Consider the following 14,816-nt stretch of genomic DNA (forward strand, 5'->3'; position numbering starts at 1 on the left):
TATCCTGTTTAAATGCATATTGCCTGCCGTGCACAGTTAAACTGATGCCACCGGCGTGGCGGTGCCACCGGCTTGGGCCCGTCATCGCTGCTCGCAGCTTTAATTATTGTTATAGTTATTGTTCTTGCTGTGAAGGGGCCTTTACACATATGTATACGTCTTACCGGCAAAAGGCACCAATACCGTCAACCACATAACACTGTCCCCCGTTGAAGCAGTAACTGGTGAAGATGTCGCACGGTGAGACACATGTGCTGTTTATGCGCACAAATCCAAGAAGACAACCAGAGTTGTCAAGCATGTCCGATACTCCAGGTGAAGTTTCTCCAGATCCACCATCTTCAGGGTTAAAATATCTTGTGTTGGAGGGAACCACGCTGGCAATGAGAGGAACGTTTTCATCTTGCATGTCAGGTGGTGTTGGTTGACTCTCCTCTAGGTAAACTTCGGTGGGCGAATAGTCAGGTGACAGATAATCATAAAAATCAGAAAGTGTCCAGGAGGTTGGATCTCCTCCCTGGAGCTCCTGAACCCAAGCAGGAGGATCAAGGACAATCTGCTGTTGGTGAGAAGGGTTGTAAAAATTCACCGTGATTATGTCTTCTGGTTGGGAATGGGTAAACTCAGGAGGAGGAATCGTGACTGCATCAAACAACGTCCCATCTGCTTGAAGTCTCTCGCTCTTCCAACGAGGGGCACTATCCTCGATTCCCTCCTTGCTAAAGTCTAGCTGGGACAAGCCACGTGTCCGGGGTTCACCCAGAGTGGGCAGCCGGGCAGCTATGCCATCTATCGGCAGGTCAATAAGGTGTTTCCCTTCGGCTGAATCAACACTGATGTCCATCGCAGCACTGGTTGAGGTTTCTCCACCACTGCCTGACTCCTCACCAGCTCGTGGTTTCCGAGAGTGAATGTGGGCCTGGGCAATAGGTGTGAACTCACCAGGAAGTGCAGGCTTAAGCCCCACCCCATTCAAGTCTGAGGAGTTAGAGCCAGTAGAATTGGAGATAAATGAACTGCCTGAAACAAAAGAAGAAAACACACACACACACACACAAATTAAAGTTAGTCACAATCTTATAACTCAACTTATTTTAGCTGCTTGTTCAATTTAATTTATTTACCAATACTGGGAATTAATTTTTCAATTTCTACTACCGTTTTCACATATAGGGGTCTACTATATAGGGGATCCCTACATACTATATTGTTTTTTGAAAATAAATTAATACTTTTATTCAGCAAGGATGTAATAGATTGATCAAATGTGACATTAAATACATTTATAATGTTACAAAATATTTCCATTTCAAATAAATGCTGTTTATGTTCTTAAAAAGAATGTTCTTTTGAAATTTCTATGAAAAGAATCTTGGAATAAAATTATCATAGTTTCCACAATAATATTAAAGGGTTAGTTCACCCAAAAATGAGAATTCTGTCATTAATTACTTACCCTCATGTCGTTCGACACCCGTCAGACCTCCGTTCATCTTCGGAACACAAAGGAAGATATTTTAGTTGAAATCTGATGGCTCTGAAAGGCCTCCATTGGCACAATGCACGGTTCACTCTCAAGACCCTTAAAAGGTACTAAAGACGTCGTTACAAAGTCCATCTCACTACAGTGGTTCTACAATAAATTTATGGAGTGACGAGAATAGTTTTTGTGCGCAAAAAAACCCCTAAATAACGACTTATATAGTGATGACGATTTCAAAACACTGCATCATGAAGCTTCGAAGCGTTATGAATCAGTGAGTCGATTCAGCAGTTTGGATCGCCAAATTTCAGCAGTTTGGCGGTTTGATACGCGATCCGAATCATGAATCGACTCACTGATTCATAACGCTTCGAAGCTTCATGATGCCGTGTTTTGAAATCGTCATCACTATATAAGTCGTTATTTAGGGTTTTTTTGCGCACAAAAACTATTCTCGTCACTCCATAAAATTATTGTAGAACCACTGTAGTGAGATGGACTTTGTAACGACGTCTTTAGTACCTTTTAAGGGTCTTGAGAGTGTACCGTGCATTGTGCCAATGGAGGCCTTTCTGAGCCATCAGATTTCAACTAAAATATCTTCATTTGTGTTCTGAAGATGAACGGAGGTCTTACGGGTGTCGAACGACATGAGGGTAAGTAATTAATGACAGAATTTTCATTTTTGGGTGAACTAACCCTTTAAGCAGCACAACTCTTACAACTTTGATAATAATAATAAATCATTCTAATATGCTGAGCAGCAAATCAGCATATTACATGATTTCTGAAGGATCATGTGATACTGCAGACTGAAGTAATGATGCTGAAAATTCAGCTTTGCCATCACAGAAATTAATTACATTAAAAAAATTAAGCGTACACCGATCAAGCATAACATTATGAAAGTGAATAATGCTGATTATCTCTTCATCACGGCACCTGTTAGCTGGGGGGGATTAGGCATTTATTAGGCAGCAAGTGAACATTTTGTGCTCAAAGTTGATTTCCTGTTAGAAGCAGGAAAAATGGGCAAGTGTAAGGATTTGAGTAAGTTTGACAAGGGCCAAATTGTGATGACTAGACAACTGGGTCAGAGAATCTCCAAAACTGCAGCTCTTGTGGGGTGTTCCCGGTCTGCAGTTCTCAGTATCAATCAAAAGTGGTCCAAGGAAGGAACAGTGGTGAACCGGCGAAAGGGAAGTGTCATGGGCATTGATGCAAGTGGGGAGTGAAGGCTGGCCTGTGTGGTCCGATCAAACAGACAAGCTACTGTAGCTCAAATTGTTCAAGAAGTTAATGCTGGTTCTGATATAAAGGTGTCTATAAAAAATATTTTATATAATGGCCTCAGAATTGGTAAAAGGGTTATTTAACACGAAACTACAGGAAAACACAGGCTAAGGATGTTTAGGTCAAAGACCTTGTAGACTTACCCAAAAACGTGCCTAACACACATAGAACAGTCATATGATTACTTTAGATCATTATAAACCAGAACCAATCAGTGGTTGAGTGACATTGCTTTTCAATCAATTGTAGAAACATAAATGCACATGCATCTTTCTGTTCAGGAGACTCATTTGGTTGTTGTGACCAGTGATCTCCCGGGCCGGGAATAAAACTTAATTTCAGCAAAGAGCAACTTGGGGGTGGTGTCAGGTATATATGCTGCACAGCTAAGGAATAGAGGTACTAAAGATTTTGCACTCAAGAGATCACAGCAGAGACAGTGATAGTGTTGGAAGACTATAGAGCCGTTCTCGGGGTGAGGCTGTAATACGTTAGTATTAAGGATCCTGCAGAGACCTCCGTACACCTGAGAAGGACGATGAGAGTGTATAAATGCTAAAGACCTGTGTGCTCATGTGTGTTTGAGTTAACGCTAGTGATAGTAGCTTCTCGACGGAACGCCGTCACCTTACTTCGGGAGGGGAATTACCTCAAAGTATTGAAATTGTGTTGGATGTATTCGAGAAGGGAATTACCTCGAGATACTGTAGTTTTATATTAACAACTGGGAGTTGTTTTGAATTGTCCGTGGTGAAGTCAGATAAGCGGATTGAGAATTTCCACGACAATACACAGTGCATCGCAGTTTGTTGCGTATGGGGCAGATCAGTCTGGGTGCCCATGCTGACCCCTGTCCACCGTCGAAAGCGCCAACTGTGTGCACGTGAGCATCAGAACTAGACCACGGAGCAATGGAAGAAGGTGGCCTGGTCTGATGAATCATGTTTTCTTTTACATCACGTGGATGGCCGGGTGCGTGTGCGTCGCTTACCTGGGGAACACATGGCACCAGGATGCACTATGGGAAGAAGGCAACCCGGCAGAGGCAGTGTGATGCTTTGGCCAATGTTCTGCTGGGAAACCTTGGGTCCTCCCATCCATGTGGATGTTATTTTGACACGTACCACCTACTTAAGCATTGTTTAGTGGAAACGGTATTCCCTGGTGGCTGGGGCCTCTTTGAGCAGGATAACGCGCACTGCCACAAAGCAAAAATGGTTCAGGAATGGTTTGAGGAGCACAACAACGAGTTTTAGGTGTTTATTAGGCCTCCAAATTCCCCAGATCTCAATCCAATCAAGCATCTGTGGGTTGTGCTGAATAAACAAGTCCGATCCATGGAGGCCCCACCTCTCAATTTATAGGCCTTAAAGGATCTGCTGCTAAAATCTTGGTGCCAGATACCACAGCACACCTTCAGGGGTCCAGTGGAGTACAGGTGCTGGTCATATAATTAGAATATCGTCAAAAAGTTGATTTATTTCACTAATTCCATTCAAAAAGTGAAACTTGTATTATATTAATTTATTACACACAGACTGATATATTTCAAATGTTTATTTCTTTTAATTTGAATGATTATAACTGACAACTAAGGAAAATCCCAAATTCAGTATCTCAGAAAATTAGAATATTGTGAAAAGGTTCAATATTGAAGACACCTGGTGCCACACTCTAAACAGCTAATTAACTCAAAACACCTGCAAAGGCCTTTAAATGGTCTCTCAGGCCTAGTCCACACGTACACGGGTATTTTTATAACCGGGAGTTTTTCCTCCTCCGTTTTAAAAAACAATCGCGTCCATACAAGCACGGTTTAAAAAAAATCTCTATCCACATGAATACGCAAAACCACGCTATGATTGGCTGCCTGATTTCCACATGGGTCCCATCCACGGCACTGATGCACTGAGGAATGCCATGGGCTCAGTGAAACCCTTCTACAAGTTCCTTTACTGGACTCAGTGACAGGTAACTGTATACACAGGGGCAGGGCCCAAGTGTACTGTAATAGCTTCACACACTTGCCTTACTACTATTTTGTATTATTGAATCATGGCGCCTCTGTTCTGCAATACAATGAGATAACTGCGCATGTATCTGTATACATGTGATAAGCGCTGTTAGCAGAGTTATTAAAAGCTACGTCCGCCATTGCATTGACTCGACTCATGTAGCTAAATAAAAGAGATAACGGCGCACAACCTTAACTTAACAAGCCGAAATCTCCAGCTTCACCGACAACGCTGTAACCGGAGTTTCTAAAAATCTTCACCCTGGCCGGAGTTTTCAAAAAAGTCCGGTTTCAGGAACCAGATACTGCGTTTGCGTGTGGCCGAACAGCCAAACTGCGTAGAAAAAGCTGTGGTTTTGAAAATACCCATGTTCGTGTGGACAGGGCCTCAGTCTAGTTCTGTAGGCTACACAATCATGGGGAAGACTGCTGACTTGACAGTTGTCCAAAAGACGACCATTGACACCTTGCACAAGGAGAGACACAAAAGGTCATTGCAAAAGAGGCTGGCTGTTCACAGAGCTCTGTGTCCAAGCACATTAATAGAGAGGCAAAGGGAAGGAAAAGATGTGGTAGAAAAAAGTGTACAAGCAATAGGGATAACCGCACCATGGAGAGGATTGTGAAACAAAACCCATTCAAAAATGTGGCGGAGATTCACAAAGAGTGGACTGCAGCTGGAGTCAGTGCTTCAAGGACCACAGGCTCCCAGAGTCTGGAGAAAGAGAGGAGAGGCACACAATCCACGTTGCTTGAGGTCTAGTGTAAAGTTTCCACAGTCAGTGATGGTTTGGGGTGCCATGTCATCAGCTGGTGTTGGTCCACTGTGTTTTCTATGGGTCCAAGGTCAACGCAGCCGTATACCCGGAAGTTTTAGAGCACTTCATGCTTCCTGCTGCTGACCAACTTTATGGAGATGCAGATTTCATTTTCCAACAGGACTTGGCACCTGCACACAGTGCCAAAGCAAAAAGTACCTGGTTTAAGGACCATGGTATCCCTGTTCTTAATTGGCCAGCAAACTCGCCTGACCTTAACCCCATTGAAAATCTATGGGGTATTGTGAAGAGGAAGATGAGATATGCCAGACCCAACAATGCAGAAGAGCTGAAAGCCACTATCAGAGCAACCTGGGCTCTCATAACACCGGAGCAGTGCCACAGACTGATCGATTCCATGCCACACCGCATTGCTGCAGTAATTCAGGCAAAAGGAGCCCCAACTAAGTATTGAGTGCTGTACATGCCCATACTTTTCATGTTCATACTTTTCAGTTGGCCAAGATTTCTAAAAATCCTTTCTTTGTATTGGTCTTAAGTAACATTCAAATTTTCTGAGATACTGAATTTGGGATTTTCCTTAGTTGTCAGTTATAATCAAAGATTAATTAAAAGAAATAAACATTTGAAATATATCAGTCTGTGTGTAATGAACGAATAATAATATACAAGTTTCACTTTTTGAACGGAATTAGTGAAATAAATCAACTTTTTGATGATATTGACCAGCACCTGTACATGCCTCAAATGGCAGGGCTGTTTTGGCAGCAAAATGGGGACCAAAACAACATTAGGACATAATGTTATGCCTGATCGGTGTATGTCATTACATGGCTAAGCATCCTAAAATCCTAGTGTGTGGTTAGTGCTGTGAGAAATCAGTAAGATTTTAGTTTGTTAGAAATCCAAGCGGTATAGGAACACCTTCGCAAGCATTCACTTATTACCATACTGCAACCTCAGCAACTCCACAGTCATGCAGAGAGAGAACAAAAGACAAAATATATACTCAGTATCACACACACACACACACACACACACACCACACACACACACACACACACACACACACACACACACACACACACACACACACACACACACACACACACACACACACACACACACACACACACACACACACACACACACACACACACACACACACACACACACAAATCTGCTTAATTATACACTGCTGTGTGCGAGGCCCCAGATTTCTTTCCAAAGCAGCTTGTGGTAGCTGGATTAGGAGCTCTGATTTACTAATGTACCCCCCTGAGCTTGGACCAGGATTGGGATTCAGATTAGGATTAAGGGCTGTAGGTTGAGACTTGCATGTTCAGTCTGGAGAGAGAGATGGGTAAGCTTTAATGCACAAAGATAAACACACAATGGGGAATTCCTCTTACACTGGAAACATCTCACTGACCTAATTGATTGTTTTTTGGAGGTGTTTATTCTTGATGCTGTAATCCAGTCTAATGCATTGAAGCTCAAATATGAGCACACATGGAAATTTCAATTCCAGTTTGTCTAAAATATAATATTCACATTTGATTATCAATGTGGAAAACAGTTGTGCTTCTTAATATTTTTTTGGAAACTGTAAATCCGTTTATTCAAGATTCTTTGATACATGATGTTGTTTTTAACTTTCTATTCATATGAAACCAATCTTGGTAACACTTTAGTGCTCACTATTAACTACTTGCTTATTAGCATATGTATTACTAGGATATTGACTGTTTATTAGCACTTATAAAGCACATATTATTCTGCATGACCATGTTCTACATCCCTTAATCCTACCCAATACCTAAACGTAACAACTACATTACAAACTATTAATATGCAGTAATTAGGAGTTTGAGGCAAAAGTTGTAGTTAATAGTGAGATTTGGACCCTAATCCAAAGTGTGACCATAATCTTTTGTAGTATTATGAAATGCAGATACTGTCACTTTTAATCAATGTAATGCTTTCTTGCTGAATAAAAGTATTAATTTATTCAAATGTCTGGTCACACTTTAGATTAAGGTCCAATTCTCACTATTAACTACGGCACTCCTAAATACTGCTTATTAAAAGTTAGTAATGTAGTTGTTAAGTTTAGGTAGGAATTGCGTAGAATTAAGGGATGTAGAATAAGGTCATGCAGAATAAGGAATCAATATGTGCTTTATAAGTTCTAATAAACAGCCAATATCCTAGTAATATGTGTGCTAATAAGCAAGTAGTTAAAAGTGAGAATTGGACCCTAAACTAAAGTGTTACCAAATGTCTTACTGCCCCCAAACTTTTGAAAGGTAGTGTGGTTTAGATACATTATTAAAGAAACACAATAAGAATAATAAATTATATATATATATATATATATATATATATATATATATATATATATATATATATATATATATATATATATATATATATATATATATATATATATATATATATATATATATATATATATATATATATATATTATATATATATATATATATAGCAAAGCATGCAAACATTAACATTTATATTTCCTTCTATTTGTCCACACTTAACAAATAAATTCTGATCATTTAAATTCAAACAGTATCAAAAAGAAGAATTTAGGAATATTTAGTCAAATTTTCCTGAATGACTTTTAACAATATACTTTAAAGTATTTGACTGACACTGTGAAATTCAGTTTCCATGGTTTAATTCCTCTTCATTGTAAATTAAATGCGAGACACACATCAACCCCTAACAGACACTCACACACAAAGTTGCCAAGAAGCAATGTAAAGAGGCTTCCATTTTGGAACATCTCAAAAGGCATGTAAAACAGAGACCCCTCTGTCCTATCCACTTGAATCACTTCCTCTCTTTCTTCCATTCATTTATTCACACAGGCCCCCCTGAGAAGGTAACGGAGATGGCTGTGTATGCATGAATCATTTCTCACGTACCTCACGTGAGGTTCAAGTACTCGATTAAATTCTCATCTTGGTTACCACCAGCACAGAGTTTTAATATCTGTGCAATATTTGGATCCTTTTAAATCCATTTTGAAATATTTAAAGGCTAAATGATACAGAGTCACTGGACTGACGAATATAAAACACTGTCACCACTCAACGCCAGAGCAGGAGAGAGGCTACAAGAGGAAAACTGTTGTTTTGATTTGCAAAGGGGTCAACTGATAGAAAAGAGAGGTTGGGGAAAGAGAGACGCTGAAAGAAAAATAACACAAAACACATGCTATAATGGAGTGAAGATGAGAAAATGTGACAGTGAGGGTGCGCTTCTCTTTCCGCCCCAGTGCCAAAGCCTTTGAGAAGGATTTCAGTTGCCTGTTTAGTAAGCATGTCAAGACCGCAAGAGAGTGAGGAAAAAAAGGGGGGTAAGATGATCGAGAGTGAGAAAGAAATAGAGAAGATAACTATTTTCTCATGACCTCAGCAGTGAGACATTCAAATTTGTAAGAGTGTGAGAAAGTATGCAGTCTTCATTATCTCACTGTGCTCATTGACTCCATTTACAATCAGTATCACACATAATCAGGAGGATACTAATTCAATAATATCAATGAAGACCACTGTAATCATCAAGCTTTAGTGCTACACTACTGTAAAAGCAGAAATGTACTGTTGAATATAATCCATCTCAATGTTCTCTCTTCATCTTCCTTCAAAAACAGCACACAATCTTCCTCTCTCAGTCTCTAGTTGACTTTTTTTTGCTTATGCAACACTCTTGAGGAGGGAAAATCTTATTGCAGAGCATACAAAATTGCAAATGTCAACTTCAACAAATGACTCCTCTCATCCCTCCCACCATCTCTCTCTGAGGGTTCGTTTACACAACCCCATTTTCTAAACTAAAAACTAACTTTGCATGCATTGTGGCAGTTAATTTACATTGCAACAGCTTTGGGTGCCTGAACATGCAAGCTTTTGAAAACGGGTTTCACAGTGCAAGTTTTTGAGAACAATATCGTTATATGCAAATTTGTGAAAATACGTCATGTGCATGCGTATTACACGTTCAGTCTATAGGCGCGTAGTGTTTCTTTACAAAGGGACCTCGCTAACTACTGGAGAAGGGTAGCTAGCTGCAGCCTGGAGATCTTCAAATGGGGGTGGGAGCTCCAAAATAGGGTGTGGCTTCCTCCCACTGACAGACAGGCACGTGTGATTTCCCCTTATCCAATTCGGCGCAAACTCCAACCCGCAGCCGATTCTAAAGATTTCAATTGGTCACGTGTTGATTTCCTATAATGCTATGCTATAACAAATTCAACTAGAAGCAATGTTAAATATACAAAAATTAATTTTGAAATTAATTCAGTAAGTCAGTCAATGACAATTGGATGAAGCCAGAGCCAATAGTGAAAATCTTTGCACTTGGATACCCTGCCCCCTTTGGAGGTTCTGCCCATTGTTGGAGTTCATAACCCATTTAGGAGATCTCCAGTCTGCAGTTATACCTACTTGGAGAACTGGCCTGGTATTCATAATATAGCTTCTTTTTTTTTTACGTTTTGTGGATCCGTACGAACGGGGATCATTTTGACAATGTCGTCTATATGCGAAAAATGCAAAAAAAAATCCCGTTTTTAGTACATCGTTGTCGTGTAAACATGCCCTTACTCTGAAGCCACTTTTCCACTGTCGGGTCGAACAGTTTAAGAATGGAAAGGACCCAGTTCCAGTTATATTTCCACTTGAGCCTGGTTCGGCACGATTGCAAACATTCTTGGCCCTGAATGCTCAGCACGGTTGGCTAACTATGCTGGAAGAATGCATGCATTAGGAAAACAAACCATAGTTTTACTACAAATAAAACCATGGTTACTATAGTTAAACCATGTAACCACAACTGAACCATGTTCTGCTAAACTAAACAATTTAACCATTCGCCCAAAAAAAAACATGGTTACTACACTTTTACTATTATAAAACCATGGTTAATTTTCATAATGGTTATATCGCAATTCAGGATTGGTCACTTGTCTGTAGACTGGCTACAGAGTTTCTCTGGTAAAAGAGTGGTTTTGTCTATATAATGAATGTCAATGGAGTCCAAAACAACACTAGACCCCATTTTTAATTTTCAGAATATCTTATTTTGTGTTTAACAGATAATTTTAAAAATGCAAAACATTTGTTAAATAGAGATGACTAGTATAATTTTTTGGCCAAAATATTTCAAATTGGCATGTGTTTTATCGCTCCTTCTGTCAAAATCAATGGTCAGTACAAATCTTCCCTCGCCTACTTGGCTAAGTTGAATGCACTTCAAAATGGCGGCTGGGATTCCTCCAAGAGAAAGTTTGCGAGTGCATGTCTAAAAGTGGATTTAAAAGGAGCCTAGATGTGAAGGATGCAGGCTTGAAGTTGATCATTATAGTTACTGCATGCTTGAGTACTCTATGGCAGCAAAGACTAGTGGTTTAAGTAGTTGACTAGCTAACTAATTTATGCAAGCAAGCCCCAGCTCGCATTCAAATCTGCCTCGATCCAATCAACAACCGATGAATACCGATGGAAGTCCCTGACCTACATTTTAGAATTTTTTCAAAAATCTTTCACACATTATAATACAGAAAAAAAAGATCTGCCTCTACTTCAGTTTCAACATGACTAAAATGCACAACGTGCAGAACTTTGTGAATGACCGACGTTTGATTTTCTGTGGGTGAAGAATCCATATAGGCCTGCCAATTTGTTCAACAATGCAGCCAATGCTCTTTATGCAAAAGTGTTTTTTACTCAACATTTAAGTCAGCTCACCTTCATTTTAACTCTGATGACTTAACCTAACCTGAGGCAAGTGTCATTCTAAACTCTGAATAAAACCCATGTGTTTATTTATAAACAGCACTGTGATGCTGCTTGGCTGGGGAGCTGGCATGGACGCCTTTGGCATCAGGGACCGGGCGTAGGTTCACAGTAGTATTAGCGCAAAGCCGAACATACATATAGAGATGCCAAACCTGTTGGATTAATAGTGCCAGTTTCAAGCACCCCACCCATGAAACCTGCAAAACTGTTGTACAGTATGACCCACTAATAGTCATGCCACCTAAATCAAATATTTGGGGTAAAAACTGCAATCAGTGCATTGAGAAATTGTATCAGATTAATTCAATTTCAGCTTTGGAACATGCTTGAACCAGTAATGAACAGAGTATAGATGACAAATATAAAATAATAGTATTTCATATTATACATCTAAATTGTAGCACAAATACAGAATTTGGACATGCACAAATTCATATTCTGTGTTTGGAAATCAGTAGACATTCCAAATGCTCATAGAGACAGAACATTATTATTAATAGGGGAACATATGAGCCAAAAAAGTTTCTAAAAAGCAATTGTTTTTAATAAATCTTTTTAAAATTGATGTAATGCATATTTTGGAGTCAGGAACAATGTTTGAAATGTTATTTAACAATTTAAACATGTTCACTTTTACCTATTATTTGTTGGTTTTAAACAAGAATTTACATGGTTGCACCACCTGATGAATATCAGTTGTGCCACCTGAGTCCTGACAACATTAATAAGCTGAATACTGGATTTCAATACCATTTCAATTACATATAAAATACAAATAAAAGTGTTTTAGTCAATAGTCTCTATAGAAGTAAAAAAATAAATTGATCAAAAACAACTGGAAGAGGCTACAGTGCAATAGATTTGTTAGACAAACTGTAAATCGATTGTGACTGAATAACAACAACAAAGTCATGTTTTATATCGATACAAAAAGAATCATCAGCTTAAGTCAGTTGAGAATTTGAAAAAAAAGAAGAAATGCATTCATCAAAATGTTTAAAACATTAAATACATAGCAACTGAAATGGAACACAATATAATAACTACTAAACAAGATTCATCACCTATCTATGGAAGCTTGTTTCCACCACAGAATAAAACATTGTAAAAGATAATTGTGACTTTTAATCCATTTCCTCGCAATTGCGAGTTTATATCACACAATTCTGACTTTCCTCAGAATTGTGAGATATAAACTCGCAATTGCGAGTTATAAAGTCCAATTCTTTTTTTTCTCAGAAAATTCTGCAATTCTGATTAGTAACCTACGTTAATTAGTAACCTTTCCCTTACCCCTTAACCCACCCTTTAAGTTCATTCAAAAATAAAAATTCTGTCATCATTTACTCAGGAAAATAGTAAAGTAAAATATGAACTAATCCTTTAAGGAAACGTGTGTTACATAATACAGATTTATACAGTGATATTTAACCATCTGTTATTGCTGCGGAAAGAATCACGCTTTTGGGGTTATTCTTGGTCTGTTGAAAGCATCTGTTGATGCTTTTACACTTTTAAATGTTCTTTTAATGTTCGATGGTTGAAGGGTGAGTAAAATAATGTCATCTCGTACCCAGTGTTTAAAAAAATCATATTGCATTCATAGAGCAAGCCTTTCACTGATTGTTTACAGCTTAACGGAAGTTACACCTATAATTCGCACAAAGTGTAATGGGGCGTAGGAATAAGGTGGATAAGGTGAACTATCCCTTTAAACCTACGAGCAAACCTGTCCCTAACCTTACCCATATGATATCCCACCTCAATATCAGCAAAAGGGTGGTGCTCATTTCTATTTTCTGCATCCTCATTTCCTTTCCTTGCTTTCTTTCCTCATGTGTAAGCACCATCCCCGTAGGATGCGAGGGAAGACTGCAAGTAAAGAAAATGAGGACAGGAATCGAAGGAAAGCTTATTTGTATATGAATATTCTTGATCACTCGAGCGACACTTTAAAGCATCATCAGCGCTCAAGAGATCTGCCCTTATGTAGTTGAAACCGCAAAAGTAAATTAAATTTGTCACAGATGTGAAGGGGGAGGAGAATTTACACGTGCACAAGCTTCTCAACAAATTCTCGTAAGCTTCTCAATAACTTCCGTAAAGTATACACCTGCGCTCATTGCTCCTCGGGAAGCTTCCTCACACCTCGTTCCTCACGGTGCAATTAGAGAATTGAGATGTCCTTCAAGATGGCTTTCTTTGATCGGTTTCCGGGTCACAGGCTGGAGGACGGAGGAGCGAGGAAACGAGGATGCATCAATTTGAGTACTGAGAAGCATGTGTTTTGAACAAGAACATCATTGTAATGGTCTCGTTCTGTTTTGGTTTCATTTTCATTCATTGCCATGTTCCGTTTTGCCTGAGTTCTTTGAGATTGTTAGTTTCCATGGTCATTCATTAGTTACTCACCTGTTCGTAGTTCCTTTGATTACTCTGTGTATTTAAACCCTTAGTTTCCCGTTCATTGTTCCGTGTCGCCTTAGTTTAACTTGGTTGATGTTTCTATATTCCGGTGTTCCCTGAGCATTGTTATTAAAGACATATTGCAGTATTTTCCTGTTTGTGCGATTTACTACAACCAAGACAACTGACAATCATTAAAAAAAAGTATGTAAATGCATAGTGGTTAAAGACCTTGTGACTATTTTTTCATTTACCTGACACGATAGTGGCATAAGTTAAATATTATCATGAAAATACTTGAAAGTGTAACATCTTAATTAAATGGTAAATGGACTGCATTTATATAGCGCTTTCAACAGACACATGGCCACCAAAGCGCTTTACATATTGCCTCACCCATTCATTCACTCATTCATACACCGACAGCGATGTCAGCCATGCAAGGCGACATCAAGCTCGTCGGGAGTAGATTGGGTTAGGTGTCTTGCTCATAGACACCTCGACACTTGGTCAGGTGGAACCAGGGATAGAACTACCAACCATCCGGTTAGTAGACAACCTACATGAACCACTGAGCCACTATAATAAAAAAAAAACTTTTTAGAGCATAAATATAGCTTAATTATATTATTTCATATATAAGGACATTCATTGCAGTTGCACCACCTGACTTCCTGCTTGTGCCACCTGACGTTTGCAGCTAATTTTACATTGGGGCTTCTACTGTAGGCCTATTAGCTTTTGCTTATGCTAGTAAGTTCACACATATAATTTATAAATATAATAAAGAAGTTTATGATAAAATAGCATTTGCCTAGTTTTACATTGGTTGTACCGCATGACATGAAAAGTGTACCAACCTACCCATACTTTAAAAGTAGTTTTTTTTTATCAGTATTAGAGCAAGATCTAAAAAACCTTTTCACTGCCACAAAGATTAATTGGGGTCCTCTGGATAATGCATTATTACGTTTACTGTTATTGCCTTTTCACTTCAAAATAAAAGGTTGTGC

General features: G+C 39.0%; 1 protein-coding gene across 3 annotated transcripts in view; it reads right to left on the reverse strand.

Annotated features, from left to right (window-relative positions):
• The window catches only part of cspg5b (chondroitin sulfate proteoglycan 5b), a 45,519-nt gene that overhangs the window by 23,117 nt on the left and 7,586 nt on the right, over positions 1 to 14,816 (reverse strand). For all 3 annotated transcript variants that reach the window (XM_079829964.1, XM_079829965.1, XM_079829963.1), the window contains exon 2: positions 165 to 1,020. In XM_079829964.1, the coding sequence (XP_079686090.1) occupies positions 165 to 1,020 (856 nt within the window). The remainder of the gene's footprint in view (positions 1 to 164; positions 1,021 to 14,816) is intronic.

The sequence above is a fragment of the Gobio gobio genome (genome assembly GCF_949357685.1).
Source record: "Gobio gobio genome assembly, chromosome: 11".
Lineage (NCBI taxonomy): Eukaryota > Metazoa > Chordata > Actinopteri > Cypriniformes > Gobionidae > Gobio > Gobio gobio.